Source organism: Grampus griseus (genome assembly GCF_964374135.1).
Source record: "Grampus griseus genome assembly, chromosome: 8".
Lineage (NCBI taxonomy): Eukaryota > Metazoa > Chordata > Mammalia > Artiodactyla > Delphinidae > Grampus > Grampus griseus.
The window spans coordinates 32927708-32954359 of record NC_139002.1 but is presented as its reverse complement, the minus strand read 5'-3'; the positions used below and the strand labels follow the sequence as shown (position 1 = coordinate 32954359).

Below are 26652 nucleotides of genomic sequence, written 5' to 3'. Positions count from 1 at the left end.
TTATGAATAAAGGATATTTTAAGCTACCACTAAGAAATCTTTATATGCCAGCCACTGTGCTGTATGCTTTAGATGTATCATTTTATGTACCCTCATGATAACTCTCATTATGTGGTCATAATAGAAAAGAAAATAAAGATGTATAAAAGATGTCTGTGCCTGAGGTCCAGCAGCTATTAGTGGGGAAGTTAAAATCAAACCCCACTTGTTCTGACTCTATACTCTTACTCTTTGTTACAATGCTATACTATCTCTTAGAGGTGTTTTGCAAATCCTTTTCTAACTGTTGATAAAATTAAAAATTTTAAGGTGGAGTTAATATATTTGATTAGAATTGGCATAAAATTTTATATAAACTTCTCTTATTGGAAATGTAGAAAATTAAATAACATAAACATTCTCCAGAGCACCTAAAAATGATGGACAAAACATAACCAACATTATTTTAAATGTATATCTAAGCGCCTCAAAAAGTCAGCAAAACATCAAGGAATCCAAAATGAAGAACATCTTTATCCACTGACAAAGGGACATGAAAAGGAAGCATGTCTGTTTCATCCTTGGCTCAGTATGTGAAAAATTCTCCTTTGATCATTTTTATTCATAGGCCTCCCTCACCCAGATATGAAGCTTGAAATTATTCTACCTGCAAGGTATGGGAAACCTAGAGGCAAAAAGTGAATATGAAAAGTGGTCCTTCGCTGATGAAATCCCTACGGTAACTGGAAGAATAAAATGAAAATTCTCTCTGGAGAGAAACTCCCTCAATTAAGGCCACACAGGTTTTTACAAAAAATTAAACTCTGCCAAACATGAGTTTATAACCACATTAAAATCACAAAGGACACAATGAGTGAGAAGTAGCAGAAAGAATGAATAGTGTTCTGGATTTGACTCATACTGGCTTGTGAAAACTTATTGTTAAGTGTTCAGGAATTTTGAGAGTCAGTTGTTTAAACCATTGGCAGCCTGAAATTTACTATAGGCGAGTATTTACACCAGAATCACTGGAAAACCCTATAAATGATCAGGGATATTTTTAAACCACCACACCAGAATGGCATAACCAGATTATGAGTTATGAGACCTTGAAATTATTAAATACAAATATTTGCAATAGGTATTTTATAATTATTAAAGATATATGATAAGGGATGAAAACATAAGAAATGGAAAAGATAGTAAAAAGAAAAAGACAAATTTATAAAAGAACCAAGTAGAATGTTTAAAAAAACTACCATCACTAAAATGAAAGAATGGTGAACTGGAAGACAGAACTGATGAAATTACACAGAATATAGCATAGAAAGATAATGATACAGGAAATGTTAGAAAGGATAAAGAGATATGGAAGATAAATGCGCTAGTCTAATATACACCTAACAGTTGGTCTGGAGGGAGGAAGAGGCAATGAGGAGGGAAGCAATATTTGAAGAATACTGGGATGGTTTTGATGCTCCTGGAATTTATAAAAGACATTAATTCTCAGATTTAAAAATCGCAATGATTCCCAAGTAGAACAAATAAAACTAAATTTATAACTAGTTATGTTACAGTGAAATTGAAGAACCGAGTATAAAAAACATTTTCTACAAATATAGAGAAAATATTACCTCAAAGAAACAAATATTAGATATACAGGAGAATTCTCAGAAAAATGATACAAGCTGGAAGACAGTAGACTGACATTGTTAAGGTGTAGAGGGAAAAAAAAGTCAACCCCAAATTTTATAACCAGCAAAATTATTATTCAAAATTAAAACTGAAATAAAGATATTTTCTGTGGAAAAATGACTTTAACAAATTCCCACAGAAGATGTAAGAAGTTTATTTTTAAAATAAAGAAACTGAAATGAAGCACTGAGTTAGGAAAAAAATTGGGCAAATAGTTAAACATGTATGTAAATGTATTAGACTGAATAAAATAATAATGAGTATTATTTCTAGATCATGTTCTGAAATGAGTGCTGTTTACTTTGCCATGGCCTCTCTTTCTGCTATTTTTTTAAATTTCTGGCAAAAATATTTTATATTGAATGGAGACATAAAGTGCTCATGAGATAATACGGGACCTGTTGCAGAGAAGCAAAAGAAGAATATTACGTTGGATACTGAAATGTAAGTTTTATGGCATCCAGAAAGCTTTCTGAGAATCAAATGGGGAAATAGAGGGTAAAGCTCAGCAGACAATTAAGTAATAGTGCAAATCCTTTGACATTATGAGAATCATAATAAGCATCACTGTAGTTAGGGTGAATTTACAGGCAACTATCCCAACATTAGGTTATGTCTAGATACATGTTGTTACTTTGGATTAGCAAAAGGATGATGTTGCTGGGATCAGTTCACTGGGACTATGCTCTCACAACCCCTTACAGCACTGATTTAGCTTGCTTTCCCTTTTTCAGAATCTAATTCTAGTTCCCATATCAAAATACTTCAAAAAATACTAGAGAATAGGAGCTATAAAATTAAAATAGGTACTTGCCAACAAGTATATTAGAGTTGTTTTTAAAAGAGTAAACACCTCCATCTTTCAAACAAATCAGACTGCAAATGGAAGGGAATCTTTGTACCCTTCAATCCTGACTTTTTCTGTGTCTAGAGAATAGTAGATACTGATAGATACAATTGAAAAGTTCAGGATGGCAGCCATAAAAGCAGTCCCTGAAAACTCCCATAAAACTTTAAGCAAAGAAGTGAGAATAAATATTCTAAGGAATATCCTTATCGAGTGCGTATGGGATGGCGTTTAGGGTGAACAATCAGACAGTGACCAAAATACATTATTTAGCTGCAGGTTTCAATGCAGTAAAGTGGGGGACCAGTGTGAGAGATACTGTCTCTGGCGGGTGCTGATGCAAACACAAGGGGTTGGGTGGAAAACGAGGTGCTCATAAGAGGAAGACCAGGAGAGTTCTAAAGAGATAGGTGGCAGGCATCACCCACAGCAATTCCTTCATTTGAGAGAGCAGATTTCATTTTTTATAGTAATTAAAGGCAGAGAGTAGGCACCTATACTTCCAGAAAAGGTGGTGTTAAGTGTCCCAAATTCAAGAATTTTGGAATTCTTCAGAAAAGAAATTGAGGCTTTGTTGGCTTCAAGTGTAGGAGGAGGAAAAAGAAAAAGAAAAGAAACCCGACCTTACCACACAACCTGTACTCTGCAGCCCAGAAAGTTATTATCTTTGCCCAGAGAATGAGGCCAATCTAGGTGTAGGAGGAGGTAAGAGAGAAACCGCTTTCTAACATAACCTTTTAAAATTTGAGGATAAGGCTCTCTACCAACAAAACAAAACAAAACAAAAACAAACCAATAAAAATAGTCTCCAGCTTCAAAAAACATCAGCAAATATAACTATGCATTTAATCACTCCTTTATGTAGAAAGCTACTTATTTTTGAAAGAGCGAATTATTTTATAGTAGTTCAGCATTTTTACCACAAATGCAAAATAAAGAGCTGTATTCATTTCAGAAAAACATTTTTCTGAGTCATTACACAAAATGTTTTCTAAAGGAAATAAGTTAGAAGCAGAACACCTAAATTAGAAGATATATTACCATCCTTTAGAGTGAACTATCTTTCCTACTCAGTACTGTACAGCAATGAACAAAATGCAAAAGTTCACTGTGACCTGGTGAAGGTAAGGGAAGTGAGTCATTAAAAACAAGAATCATACACAACTAAGAGACCAAATAACTCAAACATAATTCTCATAATCAGAACATAGCTGCTGAAGCAAATAAGAACGATCTGTAAATCTATGTCATGACATGTCAAAAACATTAATATTTCTGATCTCTGATATTCTACCATAAGATTATTAACTCTTTTAAAAGTTTTTCAATGTTCACTCTCTTTTTTTAATGAGATAAAATAGACTTATAACATCAGATTAGTTTTAGACATACCACATGATGATTCATTATTTGTAGAACTATTTTTTTTTGTGATGAGAACTTTTTAGATCTACTCTCTTAGAATCTTTCAAATATACAATACAGTATTATTAGCTATAGTCACCAAGCTGTACATTACATATCCATAACTTATTTATTTCATAACTGTAAGTTTGTACCTTTGGGCCATTTTCATTCATTTCACCCTCCCCCATCCCCTGCCTCTGTCATCAAACAATTTGTCCTCTGTATCTTTGAGCTCATTTTCTTTTAGGGTCTACATATAAGTGAGATTATACAGTATTTGTCTTTCTCTGTCTGACTTATTTCACTTAGAATAATGCCCTTAAGTTCCATCCCATCCATGTTGCCAAAAATGGTAAGATTCCACTTTTTTATTGTTGAATAATGTTCCATTGTATATATATAATATACATCACATATTCTTTATCCATTCACCCAACAGTGGACACTTTAGGTTGTTTCCACGTTGTAGCTATTGTAAATAATGTTGCAATGAAAAGGCAACTACCTGAATGGGAGAAAATATTTGCAAATCATGTATCCAATTAAAAAATAGGTAGAGGATCTGAATAGGTATTTTTCCAAAGAAGACATACAGATGGCCACGAAAAGGTGCTCAACATCACTAATATCAGAGAAATGAAAATCAAAACCACAATGAGATATCTCCTCGCACCTGTCAGGATGGCTATCATCAAAAAGACAAGAAATAACAAGTGTTGGTAAGGATATGGAGAAAAGGGAACCTTCATGCACTGTTGGTGGGAATATAAATTGGTGCAGCCACTGTGGAAAACAGTATGAAGGTGTTCAAATACACTAAAATAGAACTACCATATTATCCAACAATGCCACTTCTGGGTATTTACCTGAAGAAAATAAAAATACTTACTCGAAAAGATATATGCACTCCTATGCTCATTGCAGCATTATTTACAATAGTCAATGTTCTCTTCTGTTTCATCTTTTGTTATTCAAATGGACTCTATTAGAAATGAGAAACCTAAGAAAAGTGACAAACATGAAGAAGGAAAGAAAAAAGAAGGAAAGATGGAAGGAAACAAGGGAGGAAGAGAACATGGGCTCTACTTTCAGTAGTGTATAGGCAATTATTACTTCGGTGAAACTCTTCTAATTATTGAAGAATTGAACCTTAAGCAACTCTTATCGTCTTTTAAAATAAGTTGTAATTCTCAGTAGACCACAAGTACACTCCCCCTTACTCCAGAAATTTATTACAGGACTAGCAATTAGAATCTAATCCAATAAATTGACTACCTTCTTCCTGGTTTCCATGAGTTAGGTTACTGACCTCCAGACTCTTACCACTGACTATCCCAGGAAGAACAACATCAGGACTGCAACATATCAGGGTGTGCTGCCAGCTTCTTTCTAACAAACCTCTGTGCAAACCTGCTTATGAAATAATTAAATGCACCACTATGCTATTTCTCAGTGTGTGATGCTGACCACGGATTGTAAAGGTTATCTGATGGAAAAAAAAAGAGCCAAATAATTTTGATATATAGCTAATTCTCAGGGTAAGAACTCATGGTTTTAAGTGTTAGATACCATTATGAATAAACCTTTTAAGCATCACTTTAAAAGAACAATTTAGAGGGCCAACAAAAGCCAACAATTTGGAAGAAGTGTAACTTAAGATGAGTTATTCTACCAGGTATCAATATGTAGCTTGATACCTGTAATATTTCAGAGTGTGTGGTAGTGGTGCAGGTATATACAATGGAACAGAACAGAGAAGCCAGGAAGAAAAGCAAACACATACGGAAATTAGATATATAACAGAAATGGATTACAAATTCCAGTGGAATTTGTAATTGGAGTACTGTCAGAAAAATATTACAATTACTTTTTATATTTTTAGTAAGGAAATAAAAAGAAATTAAGCATCACTAATATATAATATAATTTGATAGTAGCACATATGTATAATTTGCTTATAAATAGACCTGAGTTGGGGGTGGAGGCTGAGAACATTTTTACTTCTACAGGAGTGCACTATCAAAAACATATTGAAGACCATGTGTCAATAAATGTGCTCTGGCAACTGGTTATCCATATAGAAAATAAGGTTTTATTCTTGCCTCCCTACCTAAGAAGATACTTGTAGGTAGGTTAAGGACATGAGTGTGAAAAAGAGACTTATAAGATTTTAGATGATTTTTAGTAGATTATCTGTATGATTTCAGGGTTAAGAGATATAAAGGGAGAATACTGACACGTGATTATATAAAAATTAGAAAAAAGACATCATAAATAAGGTAAAAATTTAAGACATAGATTGCAAAGGACTAGGAGAGAGTATAGAGGTAAGTTGTATGGATCAATAAGAAAAAAGACAAACAATCCAGTTGAAAAATGGCCAATAAATATGAACAGCTAATTAATGGAACAGGAAATATAAATGTCCAATAAAGATAGCAATATTTGCCTTCACCACTAATCCAGGACACAAAAATTAAACTGAAATTGGATACCAATTTTATGACCATCAAATTAGAAAAATTTTAAAGTCTGAAAATACCAAATACAGGTAAGGATGCATAATAACAAGAACTCTCAAACACGGGTGGAAGCAAAGACTCCAGAGGGTAATTTGGTGATTAGGTAACATTTAGTAAGTTTGAAGGTACATAATATCTTAGTGAACCAGACTTAATTCCTTTCTAGATATACAACCTAGAGAACTTCTCAAATATATGCATAAAGATACAGGTACAAGAATGTTTATTGCTGCATATTTTATAATTATGAAAAATTAGAAATAAATATCCATTAATAGAAGAAAGTGAAAAGCACGATGGAATGTTTGTAAAATGAAGTATCATAGAGAAGTTAAAATGTAACCCTAGCTACATGTACAAATATAAACGAATCTCAAAAACACAACATGGAGTGAAAAAGCAAATTGAAGAAGTACATGTACAGTGTAATGCCATGTATATAAAGTTTAGAAATATTCAATACTGTACTGCATTACTCAAGAATTCATATACAAGAATTATGAGTATGAATATGTTGAGCAATAATTCAGCATATTGGTTATTTGTGAATAAGAAATGAACTTAATGGGTTTAGGGAAGGACAAATCAGAAGTTTCAAATTGCCTGTAATGTCTTATTCCTTATAAAATACAACAAAAATGAAGAAAATATGAAAAATGATCTGATATTAAAAATTGAGTGATGGACACATAGGTGTTTATTCATTCAATATTTTGGTAGGCTTGATATATTCCACAGTTAAATAATACAGCAAGTGTTTATTTTATGGGGAAATCACCAAAAAAACCTCTTATAGGACAATCATTAAAACTTATATAAATAGGTATTTTTGTCTTAGGATAGATTTTCAATTATATTATTATTACTGTATATGAATTCAAGAAGTGCTACATATCAAACATTTTAGATAAAATGCTGATGAACTCTGGGAAATGATTAGCTGACGTAAAAAATGGCTCTACTGGAGGAAAGGTCCTGCTGCCAAAGGTCTGTGAAATTAGTTGGAATAAAATTGTTTATAAAATGTGAGAGTAGAAAATCAATAGATTTTTGTATGTAATTAAAATATCTGTGTTTAACTAAAATAATAAATTAAATATTATATAAGTAAACACTTGATTATTTCAGCTACATTCCCAGAAGTTTACGTATTCCTTTTGGTCAGGACACATCTGCACCTTCTAATTGGAAAGATGGGGGACTTGCCCTGTGGTCCAGATAGCCTGGGACAGTGTCAGTTTACATCTGTTATACTAGTTTAATTATTCCTATGCTCCATTTTATTCTCAGCTGTATCCTGATTTGAATGATAAATTTTATGGTCACCAGCAATAAAAGGTAGTTTACTGATTGAAATAAATTATGCAAGGGGAGAAAAATCCATAAGATTTCAGGAGAACTGAGACACAGGATGGTAACAGAGAACGTTGCGAACGTGATGGGAACACAAGAAAATTAAGGACTATATGCTCATATTTCTGCCTATTTCTCTTTCTAATCTCTGAGGCTGGGGCTGAAGTCAATTACAACAGCTCTGTGGTCTTGCTGCTGACCCTGCTCTGATGCTACTTTAGATTATGTCCCTGGAATGGACATCCTCCCCTTTCATCCCAGTTCTGAGTCTTCTCTGAAGTTCTCTTCTCCTTGTTACTCTATTTCTTACTGAGCATCTGTCTTGTTGATGGCTGGAACCCAAGTTTCTCTTCTGAACAAACCCAAGTTTCTCAGTGGCTGGGTGCCTCATCATTTTTACTTTGGTCCATCTTAAATCACTTTTCCATTATAATAGTAAGACCATTAAAATAAATGCAATCATGGAATGGAAGACTGCTTCAAGGGCTAGCACCCTTCCTCAAAGTGAAAAACACTACATTAGACCATATCCCCTTTGCCTCCTCCAAACACTCTTTCTTGTGTCCTGGAAATGACTACAGTTGGACTTCATGTTCAAGAATGTATAGAGACCTGTACTTCAAATGACTTCAAAATAATAGTCACAAATGTTTAGTGAGCACTTCTTAAACAAGTACTTTGGTGGTAAAACACCAAAATGAAATTCCTGCTTGCAAACAGTTCAATCTTGGATTAGGAGAAAATCCTTGAATGGGATACCAGTAAACAGTTATAAAGCATTGAGGTGAGTACTATAACGAGGGTATACAAGAAGCTATGGGAAGAGAGTGAATTCTTGGTGCCTCATGTGGGCTGGGGTAGGGTGGCTGGGTCTCATGACTTCCACTTTGGTCAACCTTGCATTTCAAGCGTAGGAATGCTGAAGTAAGTACAATCAGGGCAAGGTCCAATCCAGGCTGGCTCAAGGGCTTTCAACCTCCCCAGATATGAAAAGCACTACTTTGAACTGTGTCCCCACAAAACCCCTGCCCCTGCACTGACTGGGGTGATGGGAAGATTTCACAAAAATCGTGACACTTGAACTTAATATGAAGGATATGTAACAGTTCACAAGGAGTGAAAGGAGAATGGTGCAGGAAAAAATCAAATGTGTGCAAAGACCAGTGAAAGTTGGTGACTGGAGTGTCAGGTTCCCCAAGGATTGGTGGGAGTAGGGCTTAGAAAAAGAGAGAGCAGTTGCTAGGTGATGAAAGGGCCCATGTGCTGCATTTAGAAATCTGGGCTTTATCCCACGGATGGTCCACAGATGGTTTATTAGAAAGATCACTGGTTCCACTGCATACAGAATAGAGTTCAAACTCCAGATCCCAGCTGGCCCAAGATAGCTTTCAAGCTTCATTTTTTGCTGTTCCCAGTAAACAGTTGACTTTCCAGAAAAATCGTCACTGAATGCATCGTTTTTCAGTGTAAATACCTTTCTCCTTTTCCACTTATAAAGTTTCTATTCACTCTTGGAAAGCCTCCTCTCTGAAGCTTTTGCCAGCTCCCTCAGATAGAATTAATTCATTCTTTTGCTCTACTTGCATAGTAATGTTTGGAACTTCTCTTAAATCACCTACTCTTCTGTTTGATAATTATTTTATTACTGATTAGACTGTATCATGTTCACAGGCAGCAAAGACAGAACTAAGCAGGGCGCTTAACACAGTGGGCATTCAAAACATATTGGTCTCATACACTCCTTCTCAGAAGGTAACACATACCATTTACGGTACATGATCTGTGTTAGGTGGTATACTGAATATATATTTAAATAGTTATGAATTTTTTAAACCTGTGTTAGGAAAATTATAACTATAACATCCAACTCAGGATTTCAGAGACATTATTGCTTTAGGAAATGACTAAAGAAAATGAAAATATTAATCAGAGTAAAGGTTCAGGAGTGATTCTCCTCCCTGATACTCCCCATTAACTGACCCTGCTTAATACATTCCACAGCACTTATCATCATTTGACATATATATTTATTGCTCTTCCCCCCAGAGTGTAAGCTCCATGAAGACAGGGATTTGGTCCATTTTGTTTGCTGCTAACATTGCCAGAACTTAAAATAGTACCCAGTAAGTGTGAGTGTGCAATGTCTAGTTACTTAAAGAGAATGGGGGAGGGAAATAGAAAGGGAGGGGTTGAGAGAGAGAGGAAGGGATGGAGATTAATGTACTTAACCAATTCATGGAGTCAGTTTTTGAGCTGGAAGGGACTTCATTATTCTCATTTTATAGACAAAGAGACTGATGCTCAGAAAGGGTTGGTGACTTACTCAAGACTGCATAGGCAGTGAGTAGCAGAGCCTAAACTCCAACCATGTCACTTAATGAGAGGTTGGTGAACATCCCATAACATCTTCTTATAGGCAATACAGACAAATGGAGGTTTACTACTTCTCTATAACAAACTTCAACATGCTGGAAATCCACAGCATTAATGAGATGGTATTGATTGCTTCATCCAGACACCAATAATCAAGACAGAAATAAGAAAACTAGGATTTTCTGACCCACCGTCTTATAATGTAAATATCAGACAGTACGTTATTGATGAAAACATCATCATTACCTCCAAGAACCATGCCAGCCTGACAGCACTTTCTAAGGCGACATGCTGGGCAGTTTTTTCTGCGGATTTTATCAACAATGCAGTCGTTTCTTCCAGCACACAAGTAGTTATGCTGCCCTAAAAAACAAAAAAGTAAAAATTATTTTTATAATATCTAAAGACCACCAGAAAGTTTATGCAGTGACAACTGAAAAAGAGGAGAGGTGCACATTAGCAAGTGCATGACTGTCTCAGCCAGCCTCTTGCTTGCATAGCTGAATGCTGGTAATGCCCCAAACTTGCTTAATACTTTACCCATGCCTTCAGGAGCATGAGGGGAAATACAGCTTAGAAACCAATTCTAGGACTCCTTTAAAAATATTTTGTAAAAAATTTCTGTGCATCTTACTAATGGCGTCAGCATCAGAATGCTCTTAGATCATTGTTATTTGAAGATTAGCTATACGTGGCTGATAAGCATTAGTGTGTTAAGATAGGCAAGTTCTAGTAAAACCTTTTCTTTTTGACATATAAACCTTCAAGAAAACAGATACAGACAATTAAAGAAGTCTCTGTAATAGGCTTTTTATAAAACCTATGTGTTTAATTCTTAAAATCCTGGAGCTAGCTCACTCTTAAAGGATCTCATGAATTTGAAGAGCATGTAAAAAAAATGTCATTAACTGTACTGACTTTATTGTCTGGTTTATTTTGGCTACAAATTAAAAAACAGGATAATAGAAATAATGACAAAGGGAGAAAAATTTAAAACAATGAGAAGAATTCAATTAAGAAGAGGACAGAAGAATTATAAAAAAATAAGGGTAAAACGTGATCCTGGGGTCATTTTGTGTAGGGGAAACCACTTATACCCTTCCAAAAGTCTGGAATAAGAATTTAATATTCAACGATGATGATTATTTAAACCAAAAATATGTTATATTTAATAAGGCATGGAGCAATCTAACTTACTTAGATTAAACAAAAGTGAAAAAAAAAATTTTCAGCTTAAACATGTAAATATTTATTAACTAGAAAATTTACTGCTTTGGCACTTCTTCTTTTCCAAAAAATTCCTATGAAACAGACTGTGAGACTTTTAATATCATCAGCATACTTAAACATAAAAAAATAATTTTAAAAATTATGGAATTTTCCTATAGTATTTTATATTAGTCTACATTAAAATCAGATCCACTCTTTTGGCCAAAGTTTGTAATACAGGAACACAGAGGTACCTTAAATGTGTGCTTAACTGAGCAGGGAAAAGGTTACGCTCCAATGGCGAATGGTCAAAAGGCCATGTCTATGGGATAGCTAATAACAAAATGGTTCTTGACCTGGGGTATTTTTGGATAAGAACAGATAGTCTTTTCTTAAAAATGTATTCCTCCACAAACTTATATTCATGTACTCTCACATACTAGTATTCATTCTCTTGTTTAGGAGTCCGGGGCATGGAGCTTTCCTCCTAATAAAGGGCAGTTATGAAGCTTCACATCCATGCCCACTAGATGAGCAGAATGTACTGCGTGCTACTTTCCGATCTAACTATGGTTTAATTTTTTTCCACAAGTTATATTGGCAGGCTGCAGGAGTGAGTGTGGAAGTAAAAGTGTGTGTAAGTTTATCTATCTATTTATCTATTGATCTATCATCATTTATCTAGACTCTACACTGATTTCTCACGAGAGAACAGACAATAGAAAGCAAGATTTTCCATGTTATCCAGAGAACAAACTTAAACAAACAGTGTCAGAGATGTAATTGTTGTTTGAAGGGAGGCTGTTCTACTCTCTACTCCTCTGTCATGAATATCCAGAAACAAATCCTGAACCATCAGCAGCTGCAGTGCTGCTGAGTTTTCTCATTTCTGTTTCTTAAATGATTTACAACAGTACCCCTTTCAGTGTTTCAAAGAGTCCCCATTAGAGGGCACTCAGTCTGTTCCTGAAACCATTCCTTCCTACCTGCTTTCAAATCTTCACCATCCATTTCCCCCTTTCTCTCCTAAAATCTTTATTCTCTGTCCCTCCAACGATGTCCTCCTTTCTCCTCAAGTTTTTCCATTTCAAAAATTCCAGCATCAAGGAAAAAAAAACTGTCTCACTCTAAAGTCTCCTTGACTTCATCCCTTTCTTTGTCATCTAAGTTGTTGAAAAAGTCATCTATATTTACAGTCTTTATTCAATTTCCTTTACTCCTCAGCATACTGTAATTTGGCTTATACATTCACTGTTCTTATAAAGTGGAGTAACGTCGTCAAAGATTTCTTCATTCCTAAATACAGTGAATTCTTCCTTGACTTTCTGTACAATTTGCTGTGGGTGATTTCTCTCCACACCTGTCCCCCATTTTATTTGAAGCATGTCTCTTCTGACTTTTCATCTTCTTTACAACAGTTCAGTTTAAGTTCCCACTGCTGATCCCTCTCCCTTTGCCTATTCCTTATATGTTGTATTCCACTGTACACACTAGGTGGGTAGTCTCATCATCTCTGCATGGCTCCAAAATCTCATCCTGAGCTCGGACCTTCCAACTACCTCTCTGTAGGTACCTCAAACTTAAAATATATGAACAAGAATTTAGTGATTATCTGGTCAAATTGTTCATTTCATAAATTGTATCATCAGAGAAATTTTGTAACAAATTAAGGAGATTCAAAACAGAAAATCATCTACAATCTCATTATCATGCAACTATTTTCATTTTCGTGTTTTCTTCCAGTCTGTCTATACAGACCTAGAAGGTATTTAACATCTATTTGTTAATATTTGTTAAGTAAATATATATGCACTTTTACAAAATCCTCATTAATTCAACAAATATTTATTGAGTGTTTACTGAGTATGTCCCAACGCTGTTTTTTGAATAATCCCTTTTCCCCACTTAATTGAAACGCCATCTTAACTGCGTATACTGCAGTGCTGAAGAGCAGTTACTGAAGTCTGATTGCTTGTTCAAAGCTCATATCTGGGGCTTCCCTGGTGGCGCAGTGGTTGGGAGTGCGCCTGGGATGCAAGGGGCGCGGGTTCGTGCCCCGGTCCGGGAGGATCCCACGTGCCGCGAAGTGGCTGGGCCCGTGAGCCATGACCGCTGGGCCTGCGTGTCCGGAGCCTGTGCTCCGCGACGGGAGAGGCCACAGCAGTGAGAGGCCCGCGTACCGCAAAAAGCTCATATCTGAAACCTACAATCTGTAGGATAATAATAATAATAACAACAGACAATTACTAAGCACTTACTATGTGCTAGGCACTGTTACAAGCTATTTGCATATATTAACTCATTTAATCATCACAGCAACCTTAGGAGGTATTATTACTCCCATTTTATAAAATTAACTGAGGCACAGATAAGTTAAGTAACCATGCTTAAGGTCACATAACTAGACATTTTAGCTTAATTAACCCAAGAGGTTGTATAGGAAGTTAAGGGTATGAACTTTGGGGCAATACTGCTTAAGTTCGAAATTCAACCTCACTACTTATTAGCTGGGTGACCTATGGCAAGTAAAAGGAAGATAATGTTAGTACCTTGGGCCACAATTAAGGACTAAATGAGCTCATGTAAGAGCTTAGGATAGTCTGGTATATAGCAAGTACTTAATGACTGTCTACTACAATTATGATTATTATCACATCCCTAAATGCCAAATACAGGTAGATCTGTTCTAGATATGACCCAAGAATTTTGTACCTAGCCAAGTTTTTCACTTTTAAAGGCAATTGAAAGACATTCTCAAATATGCGTAAAATCAGGAAATAAGGCCCTGATATACTACTCTTCCTAAAGAGATTCCTAAAGATGTAACCTAGCCAACAATAGATGAGTTACAATAGAGAATGCATGAGAGAAGAAGTCTGGTGTGAAAGGATTGATAACAAGTTCTAAATAAGTTGAAATATATATTTAAGTATAAATAAAGAAATTATAGTTACCAAATAGAATGCAATCCTTATAACTCTTGGGGGCAAAACCGATAAGCATTTCAAGACTGCATGTTTGATGGGAAGGAATATCTCTGGTAATTAAAGCTACCAGCATGAAGTCACTACCTTGAGGAATTAGCATGACTCATATCAACATAGATTCATATAAAGAACGGAATGACAACGAAATCTGGAAGCTCAGTCCACTCGAGGCTATGGTTACGTTTAACACTAATTTTGGGCTGTCAAAACTGCAAAGCAGCTACAGCATCATGCAAGCAAATATAGGGGGTATAGTTAGAGGTTAATCTTCTCTAAGAGATCTTTTGGCTTAAGAAATGTTGCAGCCAGCCAATCCCAACTAGAGATGACTAAAATAAGCTGGCATGGGGCCCAGGCTTGCCTCCTACCACAACACTTGGCCTGGACTCAGAGCCACCAAGAAGGCAAGGGATATAGAAAGGACCACTCCATTACATGTGTCAATCCACCAAGTACCTGGCTGTATATGCAGATGAAAAAAGTTCACACCTAAAAGCACTGGCTCTGTTACAAAGTTATCTGGGAAGTCTGCAAAATACTAAACTCTGGTGGGTGCAAATCCAACATAATGTCTGTTGCTACCACTTTTCTTCAGACAGTAGTCCCAAATTTATAATCCTGGCTTCGAAAAACACATCCACATCCAGATCCACTTGCTGATTTCTCGTTAAGTCACAGATTGATGGTTTAAATTGCATATGGCTACTGCTCCGGAGTCCAACATAACATTGTCACTATACAATGAGTTTATAAAAAGTTACTATATTAAACCACTCTATGCATTCTACTTTCCAACGTCCTTGCAGTCTACCTACACCGTCACCCTCAGGAGTTACAAGACATTCAGGAGTATTTATAAGCTATGGGTCACCACAAACAGAAAGAGGGGCATAATGATCAACAATAGGAGAGTTTACCCAAATAAGAGATACTGTCTACATCTCCCTCTTAATATATACAGCATTTGCCCCTGTTGAAAACCAGAGAATTATTACCTGAAGTCTCTAATAGAGCACCATTTTTTCTTTCTCCTTGGAAAACCTCTTACCTCCTTTATGGTGGGAAAAGTGAAAGGTGAGTACTAACTACTATGTCTTTTCTTTTTAATTACTTACTCTCTTATTTTCTTTATGCTCCAGTTGTACTACATTGTACAACATCATTGTATTTCCCCAAACTCTCTAATGTCTCTATGACTCTCGCCGCTTTTCCAAATTTATCTGCTTGGTAAACTCTTACTCATCTTTCAATTCTGGTCTTAACTGACTGATCCTAGAAAGGTGTGGATTTTCTTCTGTTGTGCAACTGCACCTTCCATATCTTCCTCTTATAAATGCTGTGTGCCTGTTTCCCCTACACTCTGTGAGAGTAGAAACTAGGTCTTTAGATCCTTGTGTCTAATAAGAGTTTGGTAAATGTTTGTTGAATACCTGTAAACCTAATTATATGCATTATTTCACCAACAGTCATAAATATATTTCTAATCAACAATATAAGATCTATAATAATATTTCATTTATTGTCATAAAAATCATTTGCTCCAGATTTTTATTTACCACCTTTCAACATTTATTTTTATTACAGAGTGCCTTTTATTTCAGTAAATTCCTTGCCTTTTTATACCAGTAAATGATAAGTTACATGTAGAGCCTTTAACAAGCTTATTTTTAATATCTAACTTTTCAAAAACATAAATATTTTAAACTATGTCTGAAAAACATATGTTTAACAATGTAAAATAGGGATTATTGAATGGTTATATTTATATACTGTTTCCAATTGGTCTCTATATTTAACATTTTAATATAACTCCGTATTACTATTATTTAAAAAATCATATTCTGTGAAAATAAAAACACTATTAAAATATGATTAGCACTATTAAAATATGATCATTTTATTTGTCTAGTGATGTACAAAAATTTTAGGTACAGGACAAATAAAATTCCATTTTAATTGAAATGAATCTCTTTATTATAAGCTAGAAAGAGATTTACCTTTAAAATAAGAAATCTATAGTATTTGTGTTGCCTCTCCGAGCACAAATGAACACATTTCAATTTAGCTTGAAAGAAGTCACAATTTTTCATGGCTTTTTATGAAAAGGAGAGGGAAATATGTAGCAAAATGACAGGAGAAATGAGTATATGTTCAACAGATAAAGGAGCAAATAAGAAAATGTATGATATAACCCACCAAAATTTGGGCTTGAGGTAATATAAGCTAGTGCAAACGGGAACACTCCTTCCACCACAAATACACAAATAGTGGATAAACTATGGTAGAAGCATGTTGTCAAATTACAGTCAAGGAAGAGCAAAGGAAGGAAGGGAGGGAGGGAGGGAGGGAGGGAGGAAGGAAGGAAGGAAGGGAATTTAATAAGTCAGAAAAAAAGAAAGATATGAAAGCCAGAGGGGTAAACTTGAGTGAACTTTGCAGTAATGCAAAAACATTTCAGATGCAGATATAGGATCTAGGAGCCAAGAGCTGGGGTTTGAAGCCCACGAGGGTTTGGGATATGTGACATCAGGCTTAATGGGAGAAAGGGGCAGGAACTGAAGTTTGCACAAAATGGAGACTCTCTAAAGGCTGTCTTATTCATGAAAATAGTGATCAAAAACACTACCAAGAATATTTTAAAAATATTTTTAAAGAATATTTCATCGAAGCCAGGAATCTGTCCAAAACTTTGAGTTGGGATAGGAGTTATTATCCACGACTAAAAACAACAAACAAACAAACAAAAATCTTGGACTTTACGGTAGATGATTTTCACTACCACACGGTGTATAAACCTGCGCCATGGAACGAATACTGGTCCAGGACCAGTGAAATCCCCAGGATCCTCAGAGAGGCACATACAAAACTTACCTTGTAAGGATAGGTATGCACATATGAAAAAAAAAATTGTACAAGAAACTTTATAGAAACAGTGTTCATAAATAGTCCCAAATTGAAAACAACCCAAATGATCATGTACAGCATAAAGTATAAACAAACTCTATTTTGTTCATTCAATGCATCATACAGTAATGAGAATGAATGTCTAGCCCATGCAAAAATGTGAATGGACTCCATGAGTATAATGTTACATGAAAGAACTAGACGCAGGAAAATGTATGACTCCATTAATATAAAGTTCCAAAACAGTTAAAACTATCTATGATGTTAGAAGCCAGTTACTTTTAGGGAGTGATTAGAAGGGGTGCAAGGGGACTTTTGGAAAGCTAATGATTTAAAAGATTTTTTGACCTGGGTTATAGTAACAAGGATTCCATGGTTTGCTTAGTGATAATTCATTAAGATCTACACCTTTAATTTGAGCACTCTTCTGAAGCTATCTATGTCAATAAAAAATTTCCTTCTTTCTTTTTTAAAATGGTTCCACCTATGAGGATAGCCTAGAAGGCATTGTGGTCCAACAGAGGGAGTCTGTATAGGGCTGACCACTGGAAGTCCAGAGGCTAAGGAGTCCAGAAAAGAAGAGAGGCGTCACCTGCATTGCAGGATTACAGTTGGGGCTTCCCAGTGAAATATCCCCAAGAATCCTACCAAAGTATCTTGCCAGAGAAAGAGTCAACTACAATCATCTACCAAACAGAGAACTCCAGTGACAGTCATGTATGTACCTGCCGTGTACAACTGTGCCTTTCCCTTCAACCCCTCTTCCCATGCCTTAGCCCTGAAAAGGTCAAAATCAGCTGCTAATGGGTTTTAATGAGTGTGAGCAGGGTGAGAAGGAGGTGATCTTGTTCTTTCTTCCCTGCAGGCTTCAGGCCCCAGGCCCCAAGCAGTGCTGAGCTGGGACAAAGGAGAAATCCTAAATTAGATGAGAGTTTGTAATTTTTACTGTATTGCTGGCCTGCACATTTTGATCCTGAGATAAGATTGTTCTGATTAAAAACTATATGATTGGACTAAGATTTCATGCAGAGGATGGAAGAATAAAGGTCATACTAATATTGGTACTTTGAAAAAAAAATATGTGTGTGTGTATAAAACAATCAGGGAACTATTTTAATGTTACTAGAAATGTGAGTGTAAACCAGTGGTTCTCAACCAGAGGCAATTTTGCCTCCATTCCCCACCTCCACTCTGGGACATTTCACAATGCCTGGGGACACTTTTGTTTTACACAACTGAGGGGTTAGGTGCTACTGAGGAGAGGCCAGGGATGTTGCTAAACATCCTACAATGCACAGGACAATCCCCACAATAAAGAATTAACTGGCCCAAGATAGTAACAGTGCCAAGCTTGAGATATCTTGGTGTTAACTCATGATTGCCCTGCTTTTTCAAAAAGACGTATTTTCTAGGTCTGTCCACTGAAAATGCCCAGAAGCAAAAACAACCATAGCCGCAATAAGCACTAGGATCCAGACTGATCGTCAAGTCTAATATCATTTTCATCTGAAAGCAACCAGGGCTCCTTGGAGAAGTGGCTGATGCAGGACTGGGATACTTTGTTGTGACAGAGTTTCACGTTATTGAGAGTTAATGAAATGTGTCAAAGCCACATTGACCAAAGATAAGACAATTTCTACATCAAAAAGAATATAGTTTAAGTGATTAAAATACATTGACTATATATAGTTTAAGTGATTAAAGCATATTGACTATATAAAAAGCCATGAGTACAAAATGAACTCACTGGAAACTACTGGAGGTTGCTAGGGCATAAACTCATTACTTTGAAAATTGATAATTAAAAAGAAATAATTAAGCAACTAATAGGTCTTCCAGTATAAATTTTAATATTACTAAATTGCCTTTTGGAAGAGAGAAATAATAAAAAGATTTTATAGCTCATAAAATTAGAAGAAATAATAGAAGTAGAATATAACCCTTTTGCAATCTCTAAGGAAATGACCACCACCTGTGAAGTATGACAAGACCGTTAAAAAACTCCTCTATTTTCCCACTACATATCTGTGTGATGCCACGTTTTCTTTATATGCTTCAACCAAAACAATATATTGCAACAGATTAAATGTAGACAACGGTATGAGACACAGCTGCATTCTATTAAGGCAGACATTAAAATGACTTTTAAAAATGTAAAACAATGTCACTGTTGTCATTAAATTTTTTTGGTTTGGAAAATTAACATCTCATGGGTTTGCTATTTTTTAAGTGAGTTAATAAAAAATGTTTTTAAAATTATCAGTTTTAATTCTAATATGACAAATATTGATAGATATAATCCACATAACAAAAACTCTTTGGGTTCTCCATAATTTTTAAGCATGTAAAAAGATTATGAGACCAGAGTGCTTGAGAACCACTGGCCTATGTATGATTCTTCTCAAAATATTTAATCTGAATCTAATCATGTGGAAAAAAAATCAGACAAATCCAGACTGTGAGAATTTCTACAACAGCTGGCCTGGACTCCTTAAAAATGTTAAAGTCCTGAAAAAGAAAAAAAAAGGTGGAAGATCTTTTTAGATTAAAGACTTAATGAAATACATAGTTTTTGATTGGATCCTGCATGAAAAAACAATCTATATGGGACATTTTCGGAACAATTGGGAAAATTTGAATACTAGCTATATATTAGATAAAATTATTATACCAATGTTAAACTTTGTGGTGTGATAATAATATTGTGGTTATAATGTTATTGTCCTTGGGAACACATTTTTGAAATCTTGAGAGGTGAAATACTACGTCTGCAACTTACTTGCAAATAGTTGAGTACAGATATTCATTTACCAGTATTCTTTCGAATTTTCTAGAAGCAAAGTATTCTGAATACCCATACAGAATGAGATAAAGGTTTGGACTAGTTTTTCCAATTAGCCAAACAGGGGCTGGTCATATAAAACCAGAGTGGGGGGGGCGGAGAATGAATATCTGGCAGAGTGTGAAAAAAGCTGGACGATCATGAACCAGTAAGTTTTAAAGTATCTTAATGTAAGATTCAAGGGTTCTTGAGTAAAGTAAAGAAAAAAGGTGTGGGGGGAAGGGGAGAAGGAAGGAGACAATTTTTTTTTTTCTTTTGCTGTATGCGGGCCTCTCACTGTTGTGGCCTCTCCCATTGCAGAGGCCGCTGTTGTGGCTCTGGACGCGCAGGCTCAGCGGCCATGGCTCACAGGCCTAGCCGGTCCGTGGTATGTGGGATCTTCCTGGACCGGGGCACGAACCTGTGTCCCCTGAATCAGCAGGCGGACTCTCAACCACTGCACCACCAGGTAAACCTGAGACAAAATTTTATCGACCCACACTATGGGTAAGTATACTAGGAACTTAACTGGTTTATTTCATGGAATCCTTATAAATAAAATAGACATGACACAGGTATTTAATTTTCCCAAGGGGAAATGGCTAGTAAGATACATGGAAATACGATAAAAAGATAGAGTAGATATACGAGGCTCAGGCTGGGAACAAAGAGGGCACAGAATATGTTCTTTGAGAACAGAGACACCTGTACTGGGCACCAGACATGAGCGTGGCACTTGCAAGGGCTGCTCTGGAGAGTTACATCACCCTGGCATGTAGCAAGGGCCAGAGAAAGGCACCTCCTATCTCTGAAACAAGAGTGTTGCTAAGCTTCATCCTGAACCAGAGGGCACCCCAGGAATCCAATTTCATATATGTGAGAATGTATGTTGCCTTCACCCAAGAATAGCAACTCAGCTTGATGGCAATATCCCAGAATTCAGTGCTTCAAACAGGAAGTCTAATGTCAGCCCAATTTTTATTTCCTGGTAGTTAACCAGTTATTTTTTTTCTTGTTTAAACTCATGGAGCCTGTATTTTTTCTATGTAAAATGAAAAACTTGTTTAATATATGCAAAGGTAGAGCTTTTTACATTATATCTGTTTGGGGCAGAGTGAGCTATTTTGATGTACAGAATAAAATTTTTATTTAACTATTTAATCTACTTCTGTCATCCAAGTTCTGTCACCTATTAACTATAAATCCTTGAATAAATCATTTAACTTCTTGGTGCTTCATTTTCCACATCTATAATATAATAGTTAAAAAGCTATCTGAGAGTTGAATAAAATAACGTGTTAACACGTACCACTATGACAAATTAGAATAAATGCTTAATAGGTAGTAATTATGATAGTTCAGTAGACAAATACTTATTGAATATCTTCCATGTCTTGGCATTATTCTAGGTGATGATGATAAGATCCCAGGAGACTACTTTTCATAATCAGTTAATAATTTTGTTTAACTTGTTTTTTAGTTTATTTTTCAGAAACACTGATTATTTATAGGTTGGATATCTGCTCTCTATTCATAATATGTTATTCAACAACACAGTGATAAGACCATATGCCTTATAGTCAAATAGACTTCCACTCAAATTCTAGTTCCATCACTAGCTACATCTTGAGAAAATTATCTTAGTTTCCCCACCTATAAAATGGAAATAAACACTATAAAAGGCTGTTATATGGATCAAATGAGCTAAATTAGATAAAATAGCACACAGAGTACTACATAGTCAAAACAATAAATCACAGGTTGAAATTTTCACCAATTTGCCGTTTTTCCTTCATTGTGAAATAATTCTTTAAATATGAACTCTACATAACTGATTTTATTTTCTGCTCTTTATGGATTCCGATACAGAGTTTAAATCTGCTATTACATTTTTGGATCTTACTGTGGCATTTTCTTATCTCATCCAGCTACATTTTCATCTCATCTAGTTCTTTCCTATGAAATTCATTCTTGTTTTGCAGACACTGTCATCTTTTGTCTTAATAACTGAAAGCAGATTATTACCCAAATTTTTCTTCTGTTTCTTTTAGCAGATCAATTTTAAATAAGCTTTTTCCTAAAATTAAATCTATGTATTACTGATAGAGGTGTTAAACAACTTGAAACACTCTAGTGGAGGAATGTGACTGTTAAATGAGAGAGTGGAAGTCACCAAAGTTTGTTCCAGGACGTTCACTGAAGCTGGAAGTTAGAATGAGTTGGATGAGTGCAGAGTGTCAAGACATGAAATTAGAATGGAAAGAACCAATTGCCAACATCCTGAGAGATGGCTTGGATTGTCTGAGGAAACTGGTAAGGTTAGAGCTGCCCCAGTCAGCGAGAATCGTAGTGGAGAGGAAGGTCAGAGTGCAACGGGACTCAGATCCCGTAGAGCCTTGGAGACCACTGTAAGAACTTTGTTTTTTCTCTGAAAGAAATATAGTGCCATTGTAGAGTTTTGAGTAGAGGACTTACATGATCTGGCTTAAATTTTAACAGTATCACTTTGGCTTCTAGGTTGAATATAGACTCTACAAGGACAAGAGTAGAAACGAGACCAGTTAAGAGGCTGTTGAAATAAATCCAAAGGAGAATAATTGTGGCTTGAAACCAAGTGGTCAGTGGAGGTGGTGATAAGAGATCAGATTCTGGATATAATCTGAAAAAGGAACTAAATAGTTTATAGAATCTTACCAAGTGACATTCCAATATTTAATTTTTTAAAGGCCTCAATGCTACTATTCAAAATTGTTTCCTCTTCTTTCTTCTCTTCATCACTTTAAATTTAAATTCTTTCTGACTATGTATCAGCTTTTCATCCGTTCTTCCTGAGGCTAGTTCTACTGCTCTCTTTATAAACAAAATGATGCCTCCAGATCTGTTCTGAACTCTCTCCTAATTATCCACTTATCTTTAAAGTTGTAAAACACTAAATTGTATGCAGCATCCAATTAGTTACACCTGGTACTTTTACTTATCTATTTAGAAAACCTGTAGGCATTTAGGGGAGGTAAGGGATTACATACAAAATTTTTAAAAGCCACACAATTATTTGACCTTAAGAAAATTTCACATACTACTGAGAAAGGAGGTGTTTAAGACATCTATATATCGATAAAAAAATGAAAAAAATCACAAAACTCTATGTCAACAAGGTTGTTTAAATCACCGTACCACTCTGATGCAAGATTATGACTCTTTACACACATGTAAATGCTTCTTTCCCTCATATTTTTATAGTTTATTTTTTCTCTTGAGTATAGTAATCCTGAATTTATCATTGTTCAACTTCATTATTTTGTTCAAATTTCTGTTTAGGCATATCAAGTGACTTAAGATTCTGTTATAATTCTCTGGAGTCACCCCAGTCTCACCTGAAATTGGCTTTGTAAAAAACTAGAATTATACGGACAATTAATTAGCATTTTCCTACTCGTTTTTTAGGTCTAGGCCCCCAAATATATGACTGTACTACTACCAGATTGTTAAGAGTTTTATGATAAATCTCTTAATCGTGTCTTACTTCAAATAGTGCTGAATGGTGTGGTTAGTTTTTGGAGTCTGGCAGAACCAGCTCTACCACTAACTGGGTGGGTGACCTTAGCAAGTTACCTTCCCTCCCTGTCTCAATTCTCATATTGACAGAGTGGGGATGGTAATAGTAACTCTTCAAACAACTCCTGAGAATTAAAGGAGATAATGAAAACAGTACCATGTTTCTACTATTGTTTCTGGTATAGAATAAAGACACAAAAAGAGTCTCCACCCTTCTATAATATGGAAGAACAAGGTCTGACTCCATGTTGGATTTGTTTCTTTTACTTTGACCTTTGTTTTCCATTGCTTTTGTTCTGTCTATAGCTATAGGCATACATAATGGCCTGCCTCAGGGAACCCTGCCCCTCTGCCTGAATGTTAAACTAAAGTGCCTTTGTTCAGCTCACAGGGAAACACCCTGACCCTGCCCACCTGTGAATGGCTGCAGAAAATAAGAAATTAACACATGCCCCCCCAAGGCTGGCCAAAACCAGGAGATATTTTGCAAGACTTGGGGCCTTTTTAACTTTAATTCCTCAATCCTCCCCCTCTTTGTTCTATAAAAGAAACTAGCATGGTGACCCCAATAAGATGGTACTCTACGACGCTAGTCCAACATCTTCTCAGACACCCTGCTTACCAAATAAAGTCACTATTCCTTGCCTCAATACCTCATCTCCCAATTTACTGACCTGTTGTGCAGTGAGCAGATCGAGCCTGGACTTGGTAACACTTCCTCCTTTTCCTCTCACATTTTTTAGAATTCTTCCTGGAGAAGGGAGTATTTTTGGTAGGGGCAACTGCCCACCTGCCTTCTACACTTTGACTTCACTGCTTCAGGGAATGAAAAGTATCTTCTCACCAAAGGTAAAGGCCCTGATCTAGATCAAATAGTATTTTAAATCATCTTAGAACTGCCCTCCTGGCATAACTTTTTGCCCATCTTCACCATTGCTTCTATAGTTACCTTCTCAAAAACGAAGCTGATCTTGCTACCTCCCAGATTAAAGACTCTGGCTGCCCCTCTGAGTAAAGCAGGACTTTACTATGCATAAGAAGAAGCTGAACAGGTCACTGAAATGCAGATTTCTGAGTTCTTTTCCTAGACATTTTGATTCAGCATATCTGGGTTGAGGCTCAGAAATCTGCATTTTAAACCAGTACTCCAGGTACTGGTTCCCAGACAGAAAGGTTTGAAGACCAAAATGGGAGGAACATTGGCTTACCAAACAAAATCCAAAGTAAATTAGGAGATAACTTTTGGACAGAATAGTTCAAGATGTTCAGTAGTCATCTGTGAAGATATCAAGTTGACAGCCAGATATATGAGTCTAGAGTTCAGCAGAAAAGTCTGGACTAGAGATAAAAATTTGGGTGTGATCAGGATATGGATGATTTATCTAAAGTCATGAGACTAGATTAGCTCTCTGAGGAAGTAAGTATAAAAACAGGGGTCCAAATACTGAGCACTGGGCCCTCCAATGTTAAAAGCTAAAGGAGAAGAGGAGACTGAACAGGAACAAGTGAGGAAAATCAAGAGCGTCGTGTCCTGAAAGCCAAGTGAAGAAAGCATTTCCAGGAAGGTGGAGCAATCAACTGTCAAATGCCACCAACAGATCAAGTAGGATGGGACTAAGAATTGCCTGCCAGATTTTGCAATGTGGTAATCTTGACAAGGGAAGTCTTGGTGAAGTAAGTGTAAGAGACAAAAGACTGATTGGATTAGGCTTAAGAGAGAACGGGAGCAAAAATTTTTTGGAGGAGTTTGGCTGCAAAAGGAGTAGAGAAATGGTTGGTAGCTGAAGGATGAGAAAATCAACAGAAGTATTTTGGTTTTATTTTATTCTAAGATGGGAGAAATAATAGCATGTTTACATGCTGATGAGAATGATCAATGAGAGAGGGGAAAAATTGGTTCAGGGAGGAGAAAAATTGCTAGAGCCTGCCCTTGAGTCAACAGGAGAAGACTGGACCTAATGCACAAGGGCAGAAGGCTGGCCTTGGGGAGGAGTGCAGATCCCTAGTAACAGGAGGAAAAGTCAATTATGGGTTAGATGCCACCAGGAGTACATGGGATGGTAGCAGTTTCTGGAAGTTTTGTTAGAAAGTTAGGAAGCCAGGTCATCAGCTGAAAGTGAGGATGGGAGAGTGTTGGAAGGCTGAGAAGAAGGAGAAGGTGGAAGACAGTCATCCAGAAACCATGAATGGACTGTTTGCAGGACAGATTATTTAGTCAAATATTCATTTTTCAATCCTACCTACCAATTAGGGCAAAATTTCTTTTCCCCTGAAATTCAGCTAGCAAATTTTTACCCTCCCTAATGTAAATTAGTTTTTGTTACAAATAATTAGGACAAAGAGGCACTAAATAATGGATAAGAAGAAACATAATGGATAAGAGAGAAGGTTCTCTGGGTTCCAATCTCAGCTTTGCCATTTATTCACTATTTGCCTGTCCAAGTGAGTGAACCACCTTGTGCTTCATGTAATACATTTAGCCAAGTTCCTGGCATGTAATAAGTGTTATATAAATGCCACTATTACTACTAAATATAATAACCATTGACACCCTGGAAGATATTTTTTAAGAAGTTAGAAAATTCTATTTCCAAGTGTATGTACTTATGAAACTTTTTATCTATAATGTACTCATGATGCCTTCAAAACAAAATCAAATAACAGGATCATCTACAGACACCTGATTTTCAAAATGCTCTCTACATCACAAAGCTGTCTTGCAAAAGGCAGGTCACTTCTGTTTTTCTATCCAAAACATTGTCTTTAACTTGAAGGGGCAGATGAAGTGTCCCTTCTGCTAAGTAGCATACTATTGAAACAACTTGTTATCATAGGAAATGTTAGCAATTTGGAACACATATACTTTTATAAAGGAAAATATGTAGCTTATCTTTAAACCTGACAACTCTTTTAAAGTACTGTGCAATGAGAAAACCATTGTGTGGTAAAAGGTTTTCATTGTCACGCTTCACTATGTTGCAAAGTATTGTTATGATTCTA

The 26652-nt window shown here is 35.9% G+C and overlaps 1 protein-coding gene across 2 annotated transcripts in view; it reads right to left on the bottom strand.

Annotated features, from left to right (window-relative positions):
• PGR (progesterone receptor) overlaps positions 1–26652 on the bottom strand; it is a gene marked incomplete at its 5' end in the record, with an annotated part of 98455 nt that overhangs the window by 51831 nt on the left and 19972 nt on the right. For both annotated transcript variants that reach the window (XM_082660649.1, XM_082660650.1), the window contains one exon: positions 10423–10539. In XM_082660649.1, coding sequence (XP_082516775.1) covers positions 10423–10539 — 117 coding nt within the window. The remainder of the gene's footprint in view (positions 1–10422; positions 10540–26652) is intronic.